The sequence below is a fragment of the Dromiciops gliroides genome, chromosome 1, assembly GCF_019393635.1.
Source record: "Dromiciops gliroides isolate mDroGli1 chromosome 1, mDroGli1.pri, whole genome shotgun sequence".
Lineage (NCBI taxonomy): Eukaryota > Metazoa > Chordata > Mammalia > Microbiotheria > Microbiotheriidae > Dromiciops > Dromiciops gliroides.
In genome coordinates, this window is record NC_057861.1 from 67,118,302 (window position 1) to 67,136,068 (window position 17,767).

The 17,767-nt window shown below is 47.8% G+C and overlaps 2 protein-coding genes across 2 annotated transcripts; one reads left to right on the plus strand and one right to left on the minus strand.

Annotated features, from left to right (window-relative positions):
• Positions 1-4,362: 4,362 nt before the first annotated feature.
• On the minus strand, positions 4,363-11,310 carry MICOS13 (mitochondrial contact site and cristae organizing system subunit 13). Its single transcript, XM_043980200.1, has 4 exons — positions 11,155-11,310; positions 9,278-9,452; positions 8,765-8,816; positions 4,363-4,602 (listed from the first exon to the last, which is right to left on the minus strand). The coding sequence occupies exons 1-4, from the start codon at positions 11,181-11,183 to the stop codon at positions 4,508-4,510; spliced, it is 351 nt and encodes a 116-aa protein (XP_043836135.1). The 5' UTR covers positions 11,184-11,310; the 3' UTR covers positions 4,363-4,507.
• A 2,340-nt stretch (positions 11,311-13,650) lies between these two features.
• Positions 13,651-17,404, plus strand: RPL36 (ribosomal protein L36). The gene is made up of 4 exons (XM_043980207.1): positions 13,651-13,801; positions 13,987-14,089; positions 17,038-17,172; positions 17,255-17,404. Exons 2-4 carry the CDS (start codon positions 13,997-13,999, stop codon positions 17,342-17,344), a joined length of 318 nt encoding a protein of 105 aa, XP_043836142.1. The 5' UTR covers positions 13,651-13,801; positions 13,987-13,996; the 3' UTR covers positions 17,345-17,404.
• Positions 17,405-17,767: the final 363 nt, after the last annotated feature.

Sequence of the window (17,767 nt, forward strand, 5' to 3'; positions counted from 1 at the left end):
TTACCCCTGTAGAATTATACTTGTTTTGCAAGTTACGTTATTCTTGGTTGAAATCCCAACCCCTTTTCCTTCCAGAATATCATATTCTAAGCCCTCTGCTCTTTTAACAGGGAAGCTGCTAAGTCTTGTGTGATCCTGAATGTGACTTAAAGGTATTTGAATTCTTTCTATCTGGCAGCATACAGTATTTTCTCCTTTACCTAGGAGGTTTTGGATTTTGGCTATAATATTTCTGGAAGTTTTCACTTTGGGATTTCCTTCAACTTACATTTTGTCCTCTAGTTGTAAAGTATCTAGGCAATTATCCTTTATAATTTCTTGACATATGATGTCTAGGCTCTCTTTGAGGCAGTGCAATGACTCTTAAATTATCTCTCTTTGACTTGTTTTCTAGGTCGGCTGTTTTTCCTATATTTCACATTTTCTTCGATTTTTTGTCTTTTGTTTGACTTTTATTGTTTCTTAATGTCTCATGGAGTCATTAAATTCTCCTTGGCCCATTAGAATTTTTAAGGATTTACTTTCTTAATTTTTTTTTTGGTACTTCTTTTTATCATTTGGTCAATCCTGATTTTTAAGGAATTATTTTTCTTCAGTATTTGTTGTGCTTTTTACCAAGCTGCTAATTATCTTTTCATCATTTTCTTACACAGCTCTCATTTCTTTTCCCAATTTATCCTCTATTGTGCTTATTTGTCTTTTCAAACCAATTTTTGCTTTTTATTTAAAAAAATTCTTCTAGTAATTCCCATTGATTTTTTGTCCAATCTACATTTTTCTTTGAAGCTTTGCTTGTAGGTTTTTGAGTCACTGTTGTGTTTATCTCTAGAGCTTCCCTGCCACCATAGTAGGTTTTTATGGTCAGGTTCCTTTTTTTGTTGTTGTTTTTTGTTCACTTTTCCAGAATAATTATTGACTTTAGATCCTATACCAGTGTTGGCTTCTGCTCATCTCTGGGAATGTTTGTTCTGAGCTTCTTTTATGCCTTTCTGGACTCAATCTGGAGGCTTATAATTTTTCAGTGCTTATAAAAGGGCGTGATCCAGGAAAAGGTCTGTTCACTGCCCTCCCTCTGCAAATTCCTGACAGGATTTAGGTCTACTGGCTTGTGTGTGATTTAGTTTCTGAAAATTGCTACTGTACTCAATTACAGTTAGCTTGCACAGTTAGGCTCAAAGCTTACCATTCAATTCAACTAAATTTCACATTAATTTCATATACTTCAGGAGATTCCTGGGGTGTATGTGATATGTATTCAGGGACCTTTTCAATAGCCTCAGTTTGTAACAATGATTGTTTAATCTTAGGCTAGGTGAACCTATTAAAGATCTCTGATTGCCTCATGGCTCCCCAGCAGGTCAGTGAAGGGAGCAGAAGCACAGATTTTTTTCCTGTCACATACAGTGTTTTGTCTCCTGCCTCTCTGATTCACTTATTTATTTAGGTGGGGCAAAGAGGGTTAAATAACTTGCCCAGGGTCACACAGCTAGTAAGTGTCAAGTGTCTCATCCCGAATTTGAACTCAGGTCCTCCTGAATCCAGGTTGGTACTTTATCCACTGCCCCTCTGATTCATTTATAATAATGATGGCTTCAGGGTTCACTCTGCAGGTTCAGAGTGACTGAACTGCTGGTTTCCCCTTGGATTTGATCTCTTGCCCTGCTTTATTCCACTGCAGGCTTATGAGTGAGACTAGAGGTTAGAACTGAGTCCCTCTTCTGCTTCTGGGCTCAGAGTTATGGTGCTAGAATCTGTTCCTTGCTCTTTACACAGGTAGGGCCCCTGCTTCCTACAGATTGCTCCTTTCTGCCCAGGAACTGTGCCCAGAACTGGGTAGTGGGCAACAGAGCTGCCAGATGGCACCCTTTCCTGTTTCCTGGGATCTCCAATGCTCAGTCCCGTCTCAGTGCTGGGCAGCTCCCTGCCAATGTTTGACTTCACCCCCACTCCACCCGTTGCCACACTGTGCTCCTGGCCAGTCTCTACCCCAGTGTTTGCAGCCCTCTCTATCTTCCTAAACTGCCCTGGGTTAGAAAAATGAAAAGTTAAGCAAAACTGCTACCTCACTCCATTATCTTGACTCTGTCCCCTCTTTTAAAACGTCCAGGAAAGGCTGGGCCACCATTGCTCAGGGATGCTGAAGAGGGGACATTCACTTCTGGTGGGGTTGGATTAGAGGCCCTCCAGCTCTGAGGTTCTCTCATCTTCTAAGTCAGCAGCCCTGGGATTACCAGGGATCCCTGAATGACCTGATCATCTGGGCAAACCTCCTCCAAGTTAGATAATTTGCAGAGTAAGCTCCAGGACCTCCTTCTGATGTGGAGCAGACCATCCTAAGCCAAGAGGACTTTTCTTGGGTAGTCCTGAACCCTTAATAAAAATCCAGAAATGAACCTGCTCCTGGTCCAAGAGCCTGGAAAGGCCTGAATTATGCATGTGTTGGGAGGGGACCCAGGGTAGGAAGAGATGAAGATGACCACGGCACCCAACCCTGATGCGGAGGTCTGAGGACCCAGGTCTCTGTCTTTGGCATTATTCAGTCAGTACTAGAAATGTACCGGATCCCTTGCTCTGCTGAGCTAAAGTCATTCCCCTCCTCCCCACGGAGGTCTCAGCTCACTCCTCCCCAGGCCCTTTTGGGTCTCATTACTGCTTCTATTTTCCCCTCTAGCCCCTGAATAAAGGCTGCAGAGCTAGGTTTCCCAAGTGGAGGCCAAGCGCCTTCCCTAAGGCCTTTCCTGGGAACCCTCCTCAAAGCTCACCATTCAATTCAACTCAATTTCACTTAATCCCATATACTCCAGATTACTGGGGTATACAATATATATTCAGAGACCTCTTCCACAGCCTCAGCTGATAACACTGATTGTCTAAGCCTAGGCCAGATGAACCAAAAGAGCCTATTAAAGATCCCTGATTGCCTCATGGCTCCCTAGCTGGTCAGTGAAGGGAGCAGAGGCACAGATTCCTGCCCCGCCCCCCATTTTACAGATGGGTTAAGTAACTTGCCCAGGACCACAAAGCTAGTGTTAGAGACAGGATTTGAACTCAAGTCTTTGCTGACTCACAAGGCCGGCACTTTGTCCCACAGTTTAGCCCCTGCCTGGGTATTAGGCACCCATCTCTGTCTCATCCCTTTATCAAACTGTGGACAAGAGCTGTAAGGCAGATGTAGCAAACTGGCAACCAAGAAAACTCCTGAGCAGGTCTGAACCAGGTTAAAATGTCACTGGGACAATGGTCCAGGACAATCCCAAGGAACTAATGAGGAAGCTTTATGCACCCCATAGAAAGGACGATAAGAAGAACGCTTGCGGATTGTACATATATAACCTGGTTGTGATCTTGTGGAGGGGGGAGGAAAGGGAGGGAGAAAAGTTTGGAACTCTAAATCTTATGAAAATGAATGTTGAAAACTACCCTTACATATAAATGGAAAGTAAAATAAATGTTTGTTGAAAAAAAAAATGTCACTGGGAAATGTTTGACAGAATGAATAAAAACACCCCTTAGGTCACATTAACTCACTAGCCATGTGTCCCTATGGACCAATTTCCTGACAAGAAAACAGGAATATGCTTTGTGCAGTTGTGAGGAACGTGCTTTATAAATGAACAACAACTCCCATTTGTACAGGGCTTTAAAGAGGCACTTGATGTACGGCACAGAAGACACACCAATAATGACACTTCTGGGAAGAGGAGACGGGCCAGTGGCCTCACAGCAGGGCCATGCTGCTATCAACAGAACACTCCAAGTGCCAGAGCATGGTCTCCAACACTGAGGGGGAGGGGGGCTCTCTAGAGGCCTCATGGAGGGGCCTGCCTGGGTAATGCTCCCACTGAGGTGTGCAGGGGCTAGGAATTGGGCAGGCTCCACCCAAGTACCCAAGGGTTCAGGTGAAGAGGTTCCGTTAGAGGGACTTTCCTCCCCCCCCCCCCCCACCCCCTGGGTCAAGGAGTGACTGGGGTTGGTCATGGGGCCTCCCTGAGCCTTGATTCATCTGTGAAGTGAGGGAACTTGACTGGACTAGAGAAGTCTGTGATCCTGTAACCCTGCAGCAAGGAAGGCCAGGGCACCAACCAACCTCTCCACCCATTTAGCGGTGGGGGGGCCACATAGGAGCAGTGGGGATGACAGTTCTATGGAGGCCCTCTGGCCAGTGGCCAGAGTCCAAGGCCTGGCCTGACACTTGTAGGGGGAGAACCAACTAGCCACTGGGCAGCATAGGCCACTGCACTGCTGCCGCCGGCGCTCGAGCTCTGGCTAGCCGGGCATCCAGGAAGAAAGGGCTTCTGGGGTTCTCCAAGCCTCCCGTCCCAACCATCAGGGGCCTCACCGACCACACACAGGGTGAGGAGGAAGTGTTCTAAAGTCCTTTATTTGGGCAGGGCCTGGTCACAAGCTGCCCTCGGGGGGACAGGGGTCATCCCACAGCTTTGGGGGCCTGAGACCCGAGCCCTTTCACCCCCACCATTCCCACTGATGTGCCTGACGGGTGGGAGCTTCACTTCTGGCCCTTCAGGTAGTTCCAGCCTTCACGACTGTATGCCTGCATCGTCGTGGGAGCGCTGGACAGTGAAGACATCAAGCTGTTGATGCCTGCAGAGGAAGAAGCATTTGGTTAAAGTGGAGATGGGAGGGCGGGGAAAGAAATATTAAAAAAATAAAAAGCCAAGGGGGCAGCTAGGTGGCACAGTGGATAGAGCACTGACCCTGGATTCAGGAGGACCTGAGTTCAAATCCGACCTCAGACACTTAACACTAGCTGTATGACCCTGGGCAAGTCACTTACCCCTCATTGCCCCGCCAAAAAAAAAAAAAAAAAAAAAAAAGAAATATTAAATTGGAGATGGGGGAAGGGTCCCCAAAGAGTCTGCCCAGCCCATGATAAGGAGGTCAGAAATTCCCCTACACCAGTGTCCCACAGTGAGGTTTCTGGCACAGTTGTGCCTCTGAGAGGGGAGAAGGAGAGGGGTCTGGAGGAGACAGGGTTCTGGGTTCTAGAAGTTCAAAAAGTGCCCTTCCCCCACCCTCCCCTTCCCTGTCCCCTTTGTCTGCTCTCCCCAGCTTCCCTTAATGACACGTCTGAAGAGTTCCCTAAGAATCTCCACATTTATATCTCTCAGAAAACTACTGGTTTCAAGGCAGTCACTGAGTCGGGACCTCAGGGATCATTCAGTTAAATCTCTAGATTTGATACTAGAGAAAGCTAAGCCCAGAAAAGGGAAGGAATCTGCACAGGGTCTTTCTTCAATCAGCAGTGGGACTGGCGCAGGCATCTCTTCAGTCTAGAATGGGCCCTCCCTTACTCAGCATGGTGGGATGTGGGGAACAAGGCCACGTTCCCAGCCTGCAGCAGAGGTGTAGAATGAGGGAGGTGCAGGGGGAAGAGGAGTGCCGCCACGTATTAGCTACGTCACACTTCCCCCAAGAAAGGGGCTTCTCTCTGCCTTAATTTCTTCATCTGTAAAACAGGAACTTTTGTCCTGGCTGTGTCCCAAGGCACCAGAGAAATGAGAATATTAGTATCCACCTTGGGCACACAGAAGGCAGCACTTGGGCACATCCTAGGCTCTGGCCTCCACCCCTCTGGCCCTGCCCTGTCCTCTGGGCCTCTGAGTACTTCCTGAAGCACAGTGACTGGACACAGGTGCTCTCAAGGGCCCTCTGCTCTCAAGGTGCTCTCAAGGGCCCCAAGGCTCTTCAGAGGGACTGAATCAGAGGAGCTGGAGAGGCCTCCAGACATAACCCAGTCCCACCCCCCCATTTTAGAGATCACTAAACTAAGGCCTGGAGGGGTGAAGTCACTTGTCTAGAGTCACACAGAAGAGATTCAAACCCAGATCTGTGGACTCAAATCATCAGTCTTCCTTGTAGGGCAGAAGGGGGACCCCATTGGAAGCCCCAATGCTGCCCCGGCTACATCATCTGTTTTCTCAGGTCCCTGTCCCCTCTCCTCTTCCCAAAGGGGAGGCCATAGGATAGTTCAACTCACTACCATTCTTAAAGTCGGACAAAGTGCCTTCCTTATCACACGCAACCCTCTGAGGCAAGAATTACAAGTATTACTGTCTCCATTTTACTGATGTAGAGAGGGGAAATGAGGCCTACTGCCACATATCTGGCAAATGATGGATCCATGACTCAAACCCAGGCTTCCTGAACCCCAAGACGAGCCCTCTTTCCACCATCCATACCCCACCTGCTGTCTGCCCTACTTGTTCCTCCAGAAGAGGCAGGTTTTGCAACAGGTTTCTTGGTCCCCTAATTTATTGGCCAACTGAGTCCTTGGCCTCTCCTGCCTCATGTGAAATGCAACAAAACCTCATTCATTCAAATCCACAGCAAATGAGACAAGTCTGGCATTTGTACTGACACTAGTGATGAAAAAGGATGCCTGAACTAATGAAGGCAAGGTCATAAAGGGAATGTTCAGCCTACCCTTTCCACTTTAGACACGCCATTTACTCAAAATAGCCACTGTTAATTATAAATTATCCTTGCCTTTATTAAAGCAGGTGCCTTCTAAACGTCCTTGCCAGGCAACACCTGATGAGGTCAATTGGAATGACTGTGTTTGCTGGAAAATTAGTGAATTGTAGGCTCTCAGAAGTGAAAGGAACACTGGACAACATACAGTCCAATTCAGATCTGATTAGAATTCCCACTACAACATTCCCAACAAATGATCATCCAGCCTTTGCCTGAGGCCCTCCGATGATGGGAACGGAACTCGTTACTCCTAGGGGCTGAACGTCTTACTCTGAGCCAGCTGCAAATGTTACTTTTCTTTATGCTGAGCCAAAATCTGCCTTTGCACCTTGCACTCTCACTCATTCCTTCTGGGGCTGCTCTCTAGGGCCAAGCGGAGTCAGTTAGATCCCTTTCGCCCACAACGGCCGGGTCTGTCCCATACTTAGATAGTTACATCTCCCCTAAGTTTTCTCTTCTCCAGGTTAGCTGCACCCAATTCCTTCAACTGATTTTCCTAGGCAGTCACGCCAAATTTTTTCAAAGTTTTCTCTAAGTCAGAAGTCTGAAGACTTCTCTTCCTTCCCGCTTCTTGCTGACTTAGCATCAATCAGTGTGGTCCCCACAGCCTCTAAAACAAGATATAAACTCCGGGGTATGGCACGGAATGCCATTCACCATCAGCTCCCAACTCCTTCCAGGCTTCACAGTCACAGTCCCCCTCTTCACACACTCGACATTCCAGCCAAACTGACCTTCTTGCTGTTCCTCAAACCGAGTAGTTCATTTCTCACCTCTGTGCCTTTGCCCATGCTGTCCCTCACCCCTGAACTGCAGTCCCTGGCTCCCTCACAAGCTCAGCTCAAGGGCCAGCTCCTAAGGCCTTCCTAACTCCTTCTCCCTCTCCTCAGTGACATTCCACTTACTTCCTGTACATTTATCTGACCAGTGCTGTTTCCCCCAACAGCACGCTAGCTCCTCTGGAGGGCAGAAACTGGTTCATTTTGTTGTGTATCCCCAGCGCCCAGCACACAGTAGGCACTTAATAAATGCTTGTTGTTTGGCTGCCTCTGTCTGAGTTCTGTGGGGACCAATTTTTAATTGAGGAGTGCTAGCTAAGCGGTTCGCCGCAATATTGGAGCAAGGAAGGAGACCAGCAACCTCCCTCAAAACAGAACAAGATTTATTTTAACAAGAACGAACTTTAAAAAAAAAACACAGGGGGCGGCTAGGTGGCGCAGTGGATAAAGCACCGGCCCTGGATTCAGGAGTACCTGAGTTCAAATCTGACCTCAGACACTTGACACTTACTAGCTGTGTGGCCCTGGGCAAGCCACTTAATCCCCATTGCTCCGCAAAAAAACCCAAACAAACAAACAAAAAAACCACAAACAGGATCAGTAGGATCAAGGGAAAGGAAATAAAATGGGGAAAGGGAAATTATAATACCTGAAAAAATACCACCGCCCAGGAATCAGATTAAAATATGCAGAACGCTTGTCGCTTTCCAGCTTCCACCTAGAATGCCCAATTCTCCTCCCCCAAACCTAAAAACACCCCCACACAGCCCCAGCCAATGGGATGGCCGCTCTGACAGTCACATGACTGCCCTCACTAGGCTTCCAATCATTATAATTTTGCCAGGCCCATGTAGGCGTCGGTGAGTGGTGATGATGTGAGGTGCCAGAGCCAAGGCAACGGCTACAACCAGGGGGTGGAACACAGCCAGGTTTGTGGAGCCCCAGGCCAGTGCTCACCGAGGCATAAAAACCTCAAATAACAATTAATTCTTTACAGCTCCACTCCAACACCAACCCTGTCCAAATGTTACTTCCCCCCCTGAAGCCCATTTTACAGAACATGGTGTTCCAGGTCACCAGCTGGGACTCCATCAAGCCATCAATGACACACAAGGGAACTTTCCCCTTTCTGGGCCTCATGTTTCTAATCCATAACATGGGGAGGCACTCTGAGAGTCCTTCTAGCTCAGACACTCTACAAGTGTCGGTGTTTGGAGAGTGGCTCAGATATACCCCATTTGGTGTGAGGAGCTGCCCACCCAGGCCTGGTCACGGGGCTAGTCATCTGTCTCTCTGCCCTCTGATCCTGCCGATGTGGGGAGATCCTGGGGTGGAGGAGCCACATCTAGAGGAAAACTTGGCCATCGAAGGATGGTCAAGAGGCAGGGGGCACCTGGCTAGGACTAGGGGTGCAGAGAGCAGGGGAGCCCCCGAACAGTAGCATTCTTCCTCAGCAGAAGGGCCTGAGTAAGGAGAGTCCATGGTCCTACCTGAGTTCCAGCTCTCTCGGAGGTTAATGTTGAAATGTGGAGTGGATGGGAGCTGAGAAAAAAAGGGAAAGGAGCGTGAATCACACGCTCCAACATCAGTTACCCACCTCCCTGCCCAGTGTGGACAAAGAGGCCCTGCTCTGCCTGGTGACCCTCCTAAAAGCAATGAACCAGGGCTCAGAGTCAGAGGCCTGATCTGAGCCTGGGTCCAGGACTTAATCAGATGGCCAAAATGAGCCTGAATCATAAAATGAATGCCTTTGGTCACCAAGGGCTTAATGAAGGGCAGGTGAGAGTGCACAGTAGCTCAAGTCAGCCTATCCCCATCCTGCCTGGCCCTGCCTCCCTGCTCCCCACCCCTTCCAGAAAAAATGATGGATTATTATGCTGGCCTAGGAAGGGCAGACACTTTCCCTCTTCCTAAGAGCTCATCTCCTCTGCCTCCTGTCCATGAAGTTCTGGACCAATCCCCAACCTTAGCCCACCTTCCACCCCCCAAGTCCCTAGTGGTACCTCCAGCCGGACGCCCATGTGCTTCGAAAGTAAGTCTGAGTAATGGTTGAAGGCGACTGGGATTGTCTCCTGTGCCCTTCGTAGTGCAGCCTGACCCTCGGAACTTGACCCCAGCAGCCCCTGATCATAAACGAAGTATACGGACCCACCAGCCAAGCCAGCCTTAATGCAAAACCTGAGGGGTAGAAGAGAAGCAGCTTAGAACAAACCTTGGGGTGATAGTTGGTACACATAGATTCTAAAATCAGTTTAATCACTGATTCCCTATGTGACCCTGAGGAAAGTCTGGTAAGCTGGGCCTCAATGTCCCCAATTGAAAACAAAACAAACAAACAAAACCAAAACAAAACAAAGCCCAAAGGGGGTGGGTGAGATCTTCCAGCTCATTTTCACCAACCTGCAAAGCAACCTTTCTCAGCTGTTAGTAGAATCTTTGTCTTCCCTTCAAGGACTGGCTGGGGGAGATATCCCGAAGGTTCCCCTCTCCTTCCTAACTGATTCCTGGAGCACTTTGGGTTTCTTTTCCTCCTCCCCCCAAATTGATCTGTCTACCTGTGTACTCTCCCTCTACCCCCACCATGAAGAAGTAAGCTCACAGAGAACAATGGACCCTTGTCAATTTTCTACTTGTTATTCCCCCAGAGGTGAGCACTCACTCAAAGAAAATGCTCATCAGGGAAATGAATTCTAACTGGCAGTGCCCTTGTCTCTTCCCCATTCAAAAGGCTTCAGTGGCTCTCTAGTGTTCTTAGAGCTAGGGTTGGAAGGGACTTTGGCGGGGTTGAGGGGTGGTAAGATGAGGAAAGTGTCTAGTCCAACCTCCCCTCTTCTTTTTCTTTTTTGCGGGGCTATGGGGGGTTAAGTGACTTGCCCAGGGTCACACAGCCAGTAAATGTCAAGTGTCTGAGGCCGCATTTGAACTCAGGCCCTCCTGAATCCAGGGCCGGTGCTTCAGCCGATTCACCACCTAGCTGCTCCCACCAACCTCCCCTTTTAAGATAAAATAGTAGGGGCAGCTAGATGGCGCAGTGGATAGAGCACCGGCCCTGGAGTCAGAAGTACCTGAGTTCAAATCCGACCTCAGACACTTAACACTAGCTGTGTGACCCTGGGCAAGTCACTTAACCCCAATTGCCTAACTAAAAAAAAAAAAGATAAAATAGTAAAGATTTCAGCTCACTGCTTTGATCTAATACATATAGGCTTTAAGGATGGCAAAGAACTTCACATATGTTAATTTAATTGATTCTTATCACTAACATTTTTTTATTATTATCAAACAACATGTTGGCACCTCTTTAAAGACTTTAAAGAGTTAGAACACCCCCCCCCCTTACAGGCATGACGTCATTTGAGTCCCACGATAGCTCTAGGAGGTGGGTAATAATATGAATATTTGCACGCATTAATATAGCGCTTTAAAGTTTGCAAAGCGCCTTACAGACACTGTTCTGTTTTATCCCCAGAGCCCACCCTGGGAGGAGGGATCTCCTTGCGCTGCTATCTTACAGATGAGCAAATGCTACTTAAGGGATTTGCCCAAGAAACTCGGGTCCTCCTGCTTCCAGGCCCGAGCTGTCCAGCAGCCCCCAATTTCCAGACGAGAACATTGAGGCTCAGAGAAATCAAGTGACTTCTCCAGAGTCTCCCAAGCGGGTAAGGGTCACGGCTTCCCGCTGCGCTCGCGCTCCTCCTTTGTCCCGCCCCCCGGCCCACTCTCCCGGCTCCGACTGCCAGAAGGCCCAGGAAGCGTCCTCCCGGCCCGGCCCGGCCCGGCCCGGCCCCGAGTCCAGGCTCGGCCTGGCTCCCAGGGGGAGGGGGAGTGCGCCCGCTTCCCCCGATCCCGCGTGACTCAAAAAACGGGCGCGCGCGCTCACCCTAACAGGGGCCACAGGCGGGTAGCCATGGTCGCCGAGCTCCGCTGCTCTGCTGCAACGCAAGGACACGGAGCTCCGCCCGCCCGCCGGCGACCAGGTGCCCGCTGCACCCGGGGCAGGCCGGGGGCTAGACCGCGCGAGCTCAGGACTCTGGGAGTTGTAGTACAGATCAAGGCCGCCTGCGGGCCCTCAACTAGGGCATCTGGGAGATGTAGTACTGGACAGCAGAAGCCCTCGATAGCGTGTCTGGGAGTTGCAGTCTTTCTGTTCTTCTCTTCCTTTCTACTTCGGCCTCAGCTACTAAGGTCCCTGGGAAGCAGAGTCGTAGTCTAGGTTGCAGAGCGGTGGGTGGTGCGATGTAGAGTGCGCCGGACCTGGAAATTCCGGAAGAGCTAAATTCAGATGCTGCCTCCGACATTTACTAGCCGTGTGACCTTAACTAACCTCCATCTGTCTCACTTTCCTCCTCTGGAAAATAGGGATAATGATACTAATAGTACCTAACTCCCTGCGTTGGTTCCCTGGCAAACTTAAAGTACCGTAAAATGCTGTTATGGTTATTGCTAATCTGGACCTGGGTGCCACAAAGACCACTGGGAGTAATAGTGATGGCTAGCATTTATGTAGCACTTAAAATTTTTAAAACTGTTTAATGTTTATTCCCTCATTTAATCTTCTGAAGTTGAATTCTGTGACGTTGGTGCTATCATTTCCCCCATTTTACAGATGAGAAAACAGGTTGAAAGAGACAATATAACTGGACCACGGTAACATGGCTACTAAGCATTTAAGGTAGGATTCAAATTCAGGTCTTCCTGACTCCAAGTCTCATATTCAGTACCACCCAGCCATCTCTAAATTATGGTTTTGACCTTTTAGGTTCTGTGGAGGAGGCCTAGCAGCCAGGGGACCTGGAGGGTCACAGAGCTGGGGACCACCTTTGTTCCCATCATTTCTCCCCATTTTATATGATAGTATCTTTTATATGGGGAAACTGGTCCCAGGGATGGGAAGCTTCTTTGTTGTTGTTGTTCAGTTATGTCTGACTCATTGTTATCCTATTTGGGGTTTTCTTGGCAAAGATACTGGAGTGGTTTGCCACTTCCTTCTCCGGCTCGTTTAACAGATGAAGAAACTGAGGTAAACAGGGTTAAGTGACTTGTCCACAGTCACACAGCTAATAAAAATGTCTGAGCTCACATTTGAACTCAGGTCCTTCTGACTCTAGGCCAGGAGCTCTATCACTGTACCACATGGTTTCTCTACCCAAGATCAAGAAATCAGTCAATCAACAAGCATTTATTAGGCTCCTGCTTTATGCCAAGCACTTCTTTAGGAGTTGGGTATACAAATACAAAGAATGAAATGATTCCTACCCTCACAGAGCTTACATTCATTCTAAGAAGAGAGACAAGGAATACATATTTAAGTGTAGAGATGTGGTCTAGACCCTGTGATTTTTTTGGTATTGGGAATTCCCTGGTGAAGAAACTCTACTAAGGCAGGTGAGTACTTTCTGAAATGCAGAGTTTTAGAAAGTAGACCTGTGGCACTGAGAAGTAAATTTACTTGCCCAGGATCATGCAGGCAGTATGTGTCAAAGAAATATATCTGTATAGATAGAGGATAAATACAGAGTAATTTACAAGGTAGTGGAAGAGGGAAAGCACTTGAAGCTAAGGGGATGAGGAGAGGCTTCATGTAGAAGGTGATACTTTAGTTGCCTCTTGAAGGAAAAGAGGGATTCAGGCACGTTTGAAGAAACTGGACCACGACTAGAAGAACAAGAGGTCAACAACTTTCAAAATGCATGTAATGGTAATAATAATTTTTAAACCCCACCCTCCAAAAAAACATGACCAAAATCTTCTTTGACAAGGTAAATTTTAAAAAATGTATAATTTGGCGTGGAAATATGTTAAACTCAACAGGGAAACCAGCAGCGATCGGGAGGAGAGGATATTTGCAAGCAAAAACAAACTTGCTGATCCTAAAAAAGGAGATTCAAAGGGGAAAAATATGTGTGTGTAAAAAAGAGAAAAGACACCTTAAAAGGTACTCATCATTTGGTGAATGACTGACCAAAATATGGTTTATTAGTATAATAGAATACTATTGAGCAGTAAGGGATGATTTCAGAGAATCCCGGGAAGCCCACTACGACCTGACACAGTGAAGTTAACAGAACCAGGGAAGTCGGTTATACCAAGACAACAACCTCGTAAAGGAAAAAAAACACTTTGAAAAGCTCAAGAATGATCATCATGACCTATCATGGCTCCAGAGGGCCTTTGATAAAGCACGTTACCCATTCCCTGATATAGAGGTAATGATCTCAACATGTTCTGCAACTCCAAATTCAAAGGAATGAACTAATCAAGTTCACAGAAATTACAAAGCCCTGGCAAAGCCAGACTTGGTGCGCATGTGCAAGGCGGAAAGGCCGACCGAGTTTTAGAATTCACGACCCTGACAAGCTCCAGTAGGTGGCAGTCACCAGGTCGGCTAGAGCGTCCATTGAGTGAGGAAGGACGTTCTACCCTTCCTCATTCGTTGCTTCCGGAAGACCCGGAAGTGGAGGTTACATATCCCAGAGTTCAACGCTCTTTCCTTCCTTCTGTTGTGGCTGCCATTGAGGCTACAGTCGGTGAGCGGAGGGGCCTACTGGGGAATCCGGCGCCATCAACGGCTCAGACCGCTTCCCACCCCGTTCCCGAAGGCGGCCTGGAGGGAGGGGCGAGGGCTCTTGGGGCTTTGGGTCTAGGGAGGCTTGTGGGTTTTCCGGGAGGCCTCCAGGAGTTCTCCCCCCTTACTCTGTGTCTCCCTCCTCAGCGCTGCAGCCATGGCTATCCGCTACCCCATGGCCGTGGGCCTCAACAAAGGCCACAAAGTTACCAAGAACGTTTCGAAGCCGCGACACTGCCGCCGCCGTGGGGTGAGTCGAAAGCCGAGTCCGGCGAGAAGCCCGGGTGACTGGGGGTTGTGGGGGGCGGTGGTTGCGGCGGGACACCCGGGGGTGTTGCGCACGCGCGGGGACTCTGGCGGGGGGGGGGGTGGCGCACGTGGCCCTGCCTGCAGCCCCCAGCCCAGTGGTTGGGGGTACCGGTGCGGGAAGTCAGCGCTTTTGCCCCCATTGGTCTTCCGCCGGCCCCGAGCCGAAACTCAAGGATCGTGGCTCTGGAGTAGGAAGGCAGGGGCCCTTGGGGACCCTGATCTAGTCTCCTTAGAAATGGAGCTCATGCAGGAGCTTGGGTAGTTGTTCCTGGTGTAGCGATGATGGGATTTCTCCCGTTTCTGCTCCTCCCTTCACGGACAGGCCTGCTGGGCGTCCAGGCAGCATCTTCGGCCGCAGTAGACACGGGTGCCCAGAAAACGAGACCAAATGCATTTCCGCCCAGCGAGGGGGCTTTTTTCGTTGGTGCCCGTAGAGGCGTTTTTCTCGTGTTCTCAAAAAGCTCTGCAGGGGGAGACTCCTAGAATAAGTAGTCTCCTCGGGGGGGGGGGGGTTGTGTTTGTTTTTTGCGGGGCAATGGGGGTCAAGTGACTTGCCCAGGGTCACACAGCTAGTAAGTGTCGTGTCTGAGGCTGGATTTGAACTCAGGTCCTCCTGAATCTAAGGCCGGTGCTTTATCCGCTTCGCCACCTAGCTGGCCCTGTCGATTTGTTTTTGCTAAGCCCACGGAAGCCCTGGTCTGATATTCCTTGTGTCCCTGGCGTATCTGGCTTTATAGTTATTGGAGTTATTTTAGTACGTTTTATAGCACTTCCCTGCATCAGTAAGTGGAAGTTTTATGAGCGGTTTTAAGCTGACTTTTTACCCTGTTAGAGGTAATTCCTGTTTTAAGTAGACATAGATTTTTACTTGTGCTTTTTAACTTTTGCAGTGAGGGTTAAGCGACTTGCCCAGGGTCACACAGCTACTGTCAAGTGTCTGAGGCCGAATTCGAACTCAGGTCCTCCTGAATCCAGGGCTGGTGCTTTTTCCACTGTGCCACCTAGATGCCCAGATTAATAAAATTTTAAGGAGTGTGCCATAGTAGTTCTGCATTCTCTCTTTCCCCTCTCTTTGCCTCCACAGAGCCAGAACGGTAGTCTGCATGGTTGTCCAGTGAATGAACCCATTGGCAATTCTCTAGGTCTTGTGTTTTGGTTTTTTTTTTTTTTAATTACACATTGATTTAAGGCAAAGCTTAAGACTGTGGGTTGAGACCCCATTGGCTGTAATGAATGTGAGGGTCAGGAAAAATTTGGCAACAGCAAAGGGTTATGTATACCTATTTTATATACCTGTATGCTCAGGGTTGGGTAAAACTCTCAGGTGAAAAGGGATCCGGAGTGGGAAAAGTTTACACCCTGATTTAAGGTATGCATAACGCTTTCCTTTTTTCACAAGCCTTTGAAGTAGGTGGTGTAAGCTTTATAGAGAAAGAAACCTGGGCTCAGAGGCTGGAGGATTCAAATTCAGTCAAGTGTTTTTACTCACTAGGCCACCCTGTGCTTCTTGGGGTAGGTAGGTCTGTAGAGGTTAGTTGCCTGGTGTCTTCAGTTTAACAAGCACTGTATGTTCACTCTTAGCAAGAATACAGACACAAATGAGATCACCTGCTCTTCAGGAGGCTTGTTTTATTATGGGAAAGGGCACGTGAGTACAGTATGTAAAACCAGCTGTGGGGAAAAGTAATGACCAGGAAAAATCAGGAAAGGCATTATGTAGGGAAGAGTCTCTGAAGAAGCTAGCTGTGCTCTATTCTCTGCAAAGGCAGAGCTGGAATGTTGGGGGGGGTGGTACTTAAAACAGAAAGTAGTCCAAGCTGGACTAGCACATTTGCATTCAGGGAAAGAAGTGATCTCTTTAAAGTTAGGATAGGCCAGGTTGTATTTGATTTAAAAGCTAAACGGAGGAGTTTGTATTTCATCCTAGAAAGCAAGAGGGGAGCTACTGAAGCTTCTTGAGCAGGGGTGCAGACATGGTCACACCTTAGGAATATCATGGGAGCTGTGTGGAAAATGGAATGCGAGCACTAGTGAGCCTATTGCAATGGTCCAAACAAAAGGTGGTGCTGAGGGTTTGAATTAGGTTGATGGCTGAGAGAGAGAGAAGGGACATGAGAGAGGTTATGGAGGTAGAGCTGACAAGAATTGGCAACTGATCAGATGAGAGGATGATTAGAGGGAAGGCTCAAGAAAAACTGCCAGGTTCCAACTTCTATGTAGGTTGTGAGATTTGGGAGAGGCAAGGATTTTACTGGCAAAAATCCTAAATTTAGTGATGACGTCCATAAATGGGATTTCGAATTGCAATCTTCTGTAGCCTAACTTCTTAAACTGTGGGTCTTGACCCCATATGGGGTTGTGTAACTGAATGTGGGAGTCGTGAAAAATTTGGCAACAGTAAAAAGTTATGTATACCTATTTTTCATATCTATAACCAGGGCCAGGTAAAAATTTACTTGGGCGAAAAAGGGGCTACCAGTAGAAAAGGTTTAAGCAGCTATGCTCTAGCCACTTTTCTTTATTTTGTCATGTTTTGGTTTTTTTTTTTGGTGAGGCAGTTGGGGTTAAGCGACTTCCCAGGGTCGCATAACTAGTAAGTGTCAAGTGTTAAAGTCCAAAAAGGGAAATTACACACTAAGGTTACCCAGGTAAATTGGTAAGCTAGGATTAAATAAACATTGTCTTCCATGTAAATTAATTGTTCATTTGTGTGTACTTGGGTCTCAGGAATGATACATAAATTCTCTGGCCCAGAGGTCAAAGTTCAGTTCCTGTCTTTGCCCAGGATAAGTTAGCAACATTTGGGTGATTTAGGGAATGTTACTGAGTAACTTTTTCCTCTCATGGTAGTGCTTTTAGAACCTGATCAAACCTTTGTCTTTTAAACAGCGCCTGACCAAACACACCAAGTTTGTGCGAGATATGATCCGGGAGGTGTGTGGGTTTGCCCCTTATGAGAGGCGAGCCATGGAATTGTTAAAGGTCTCCAAGGATAAGAGAGCCCTAAAGTTCATCAAAAAAAGGGTAGGTGTGAGTTCCTGGGGGTGTGGGGATATGTGAGCATGTGCAGAACATCTCCCTATTTGATGTCCTTTTATTCTGTTAGGTGGGGACTCACATCAGAGCCAAGAGGAAGAGAGAGGAGCTCAGCAACGTCCTGGCTGCCATGAGGAAGGCTGCTGCCAAGAAGGACTAGACTGGACCCTGCCTGCCTTGCCCCAGTTACCCAAGAAATAATAAAGATTTGACAAACAGGCTTGTGTTGTGGACCTGATCTATTCTGATGGTGAACAGACTTTGTCAAGCACTCCAGGCATTGGGGGAGGTGGGGAATAAAGAAGCAGTGGCTCTAGCAGTGCTTTAGTAGCACAGAATTCTGGGCTTGCCTACTAGAAAGTCAGACTCCAATCTGGTTTTGCCAGGGCTTTTTTTGAATTGGGTTTTAAAAAGGTAAGAATATATAAATATAATATAATAATATTATATAATAATAATATATAATAAAAATAATAATATATAAATATAACAAAAAAGGATGGTGGCTTGAGGATAATGTACTTTGTTGAGCAAGGACCTAAAGACAAAGTCCAAATCAAGCATTTAAAGTTGGTGCCAGACA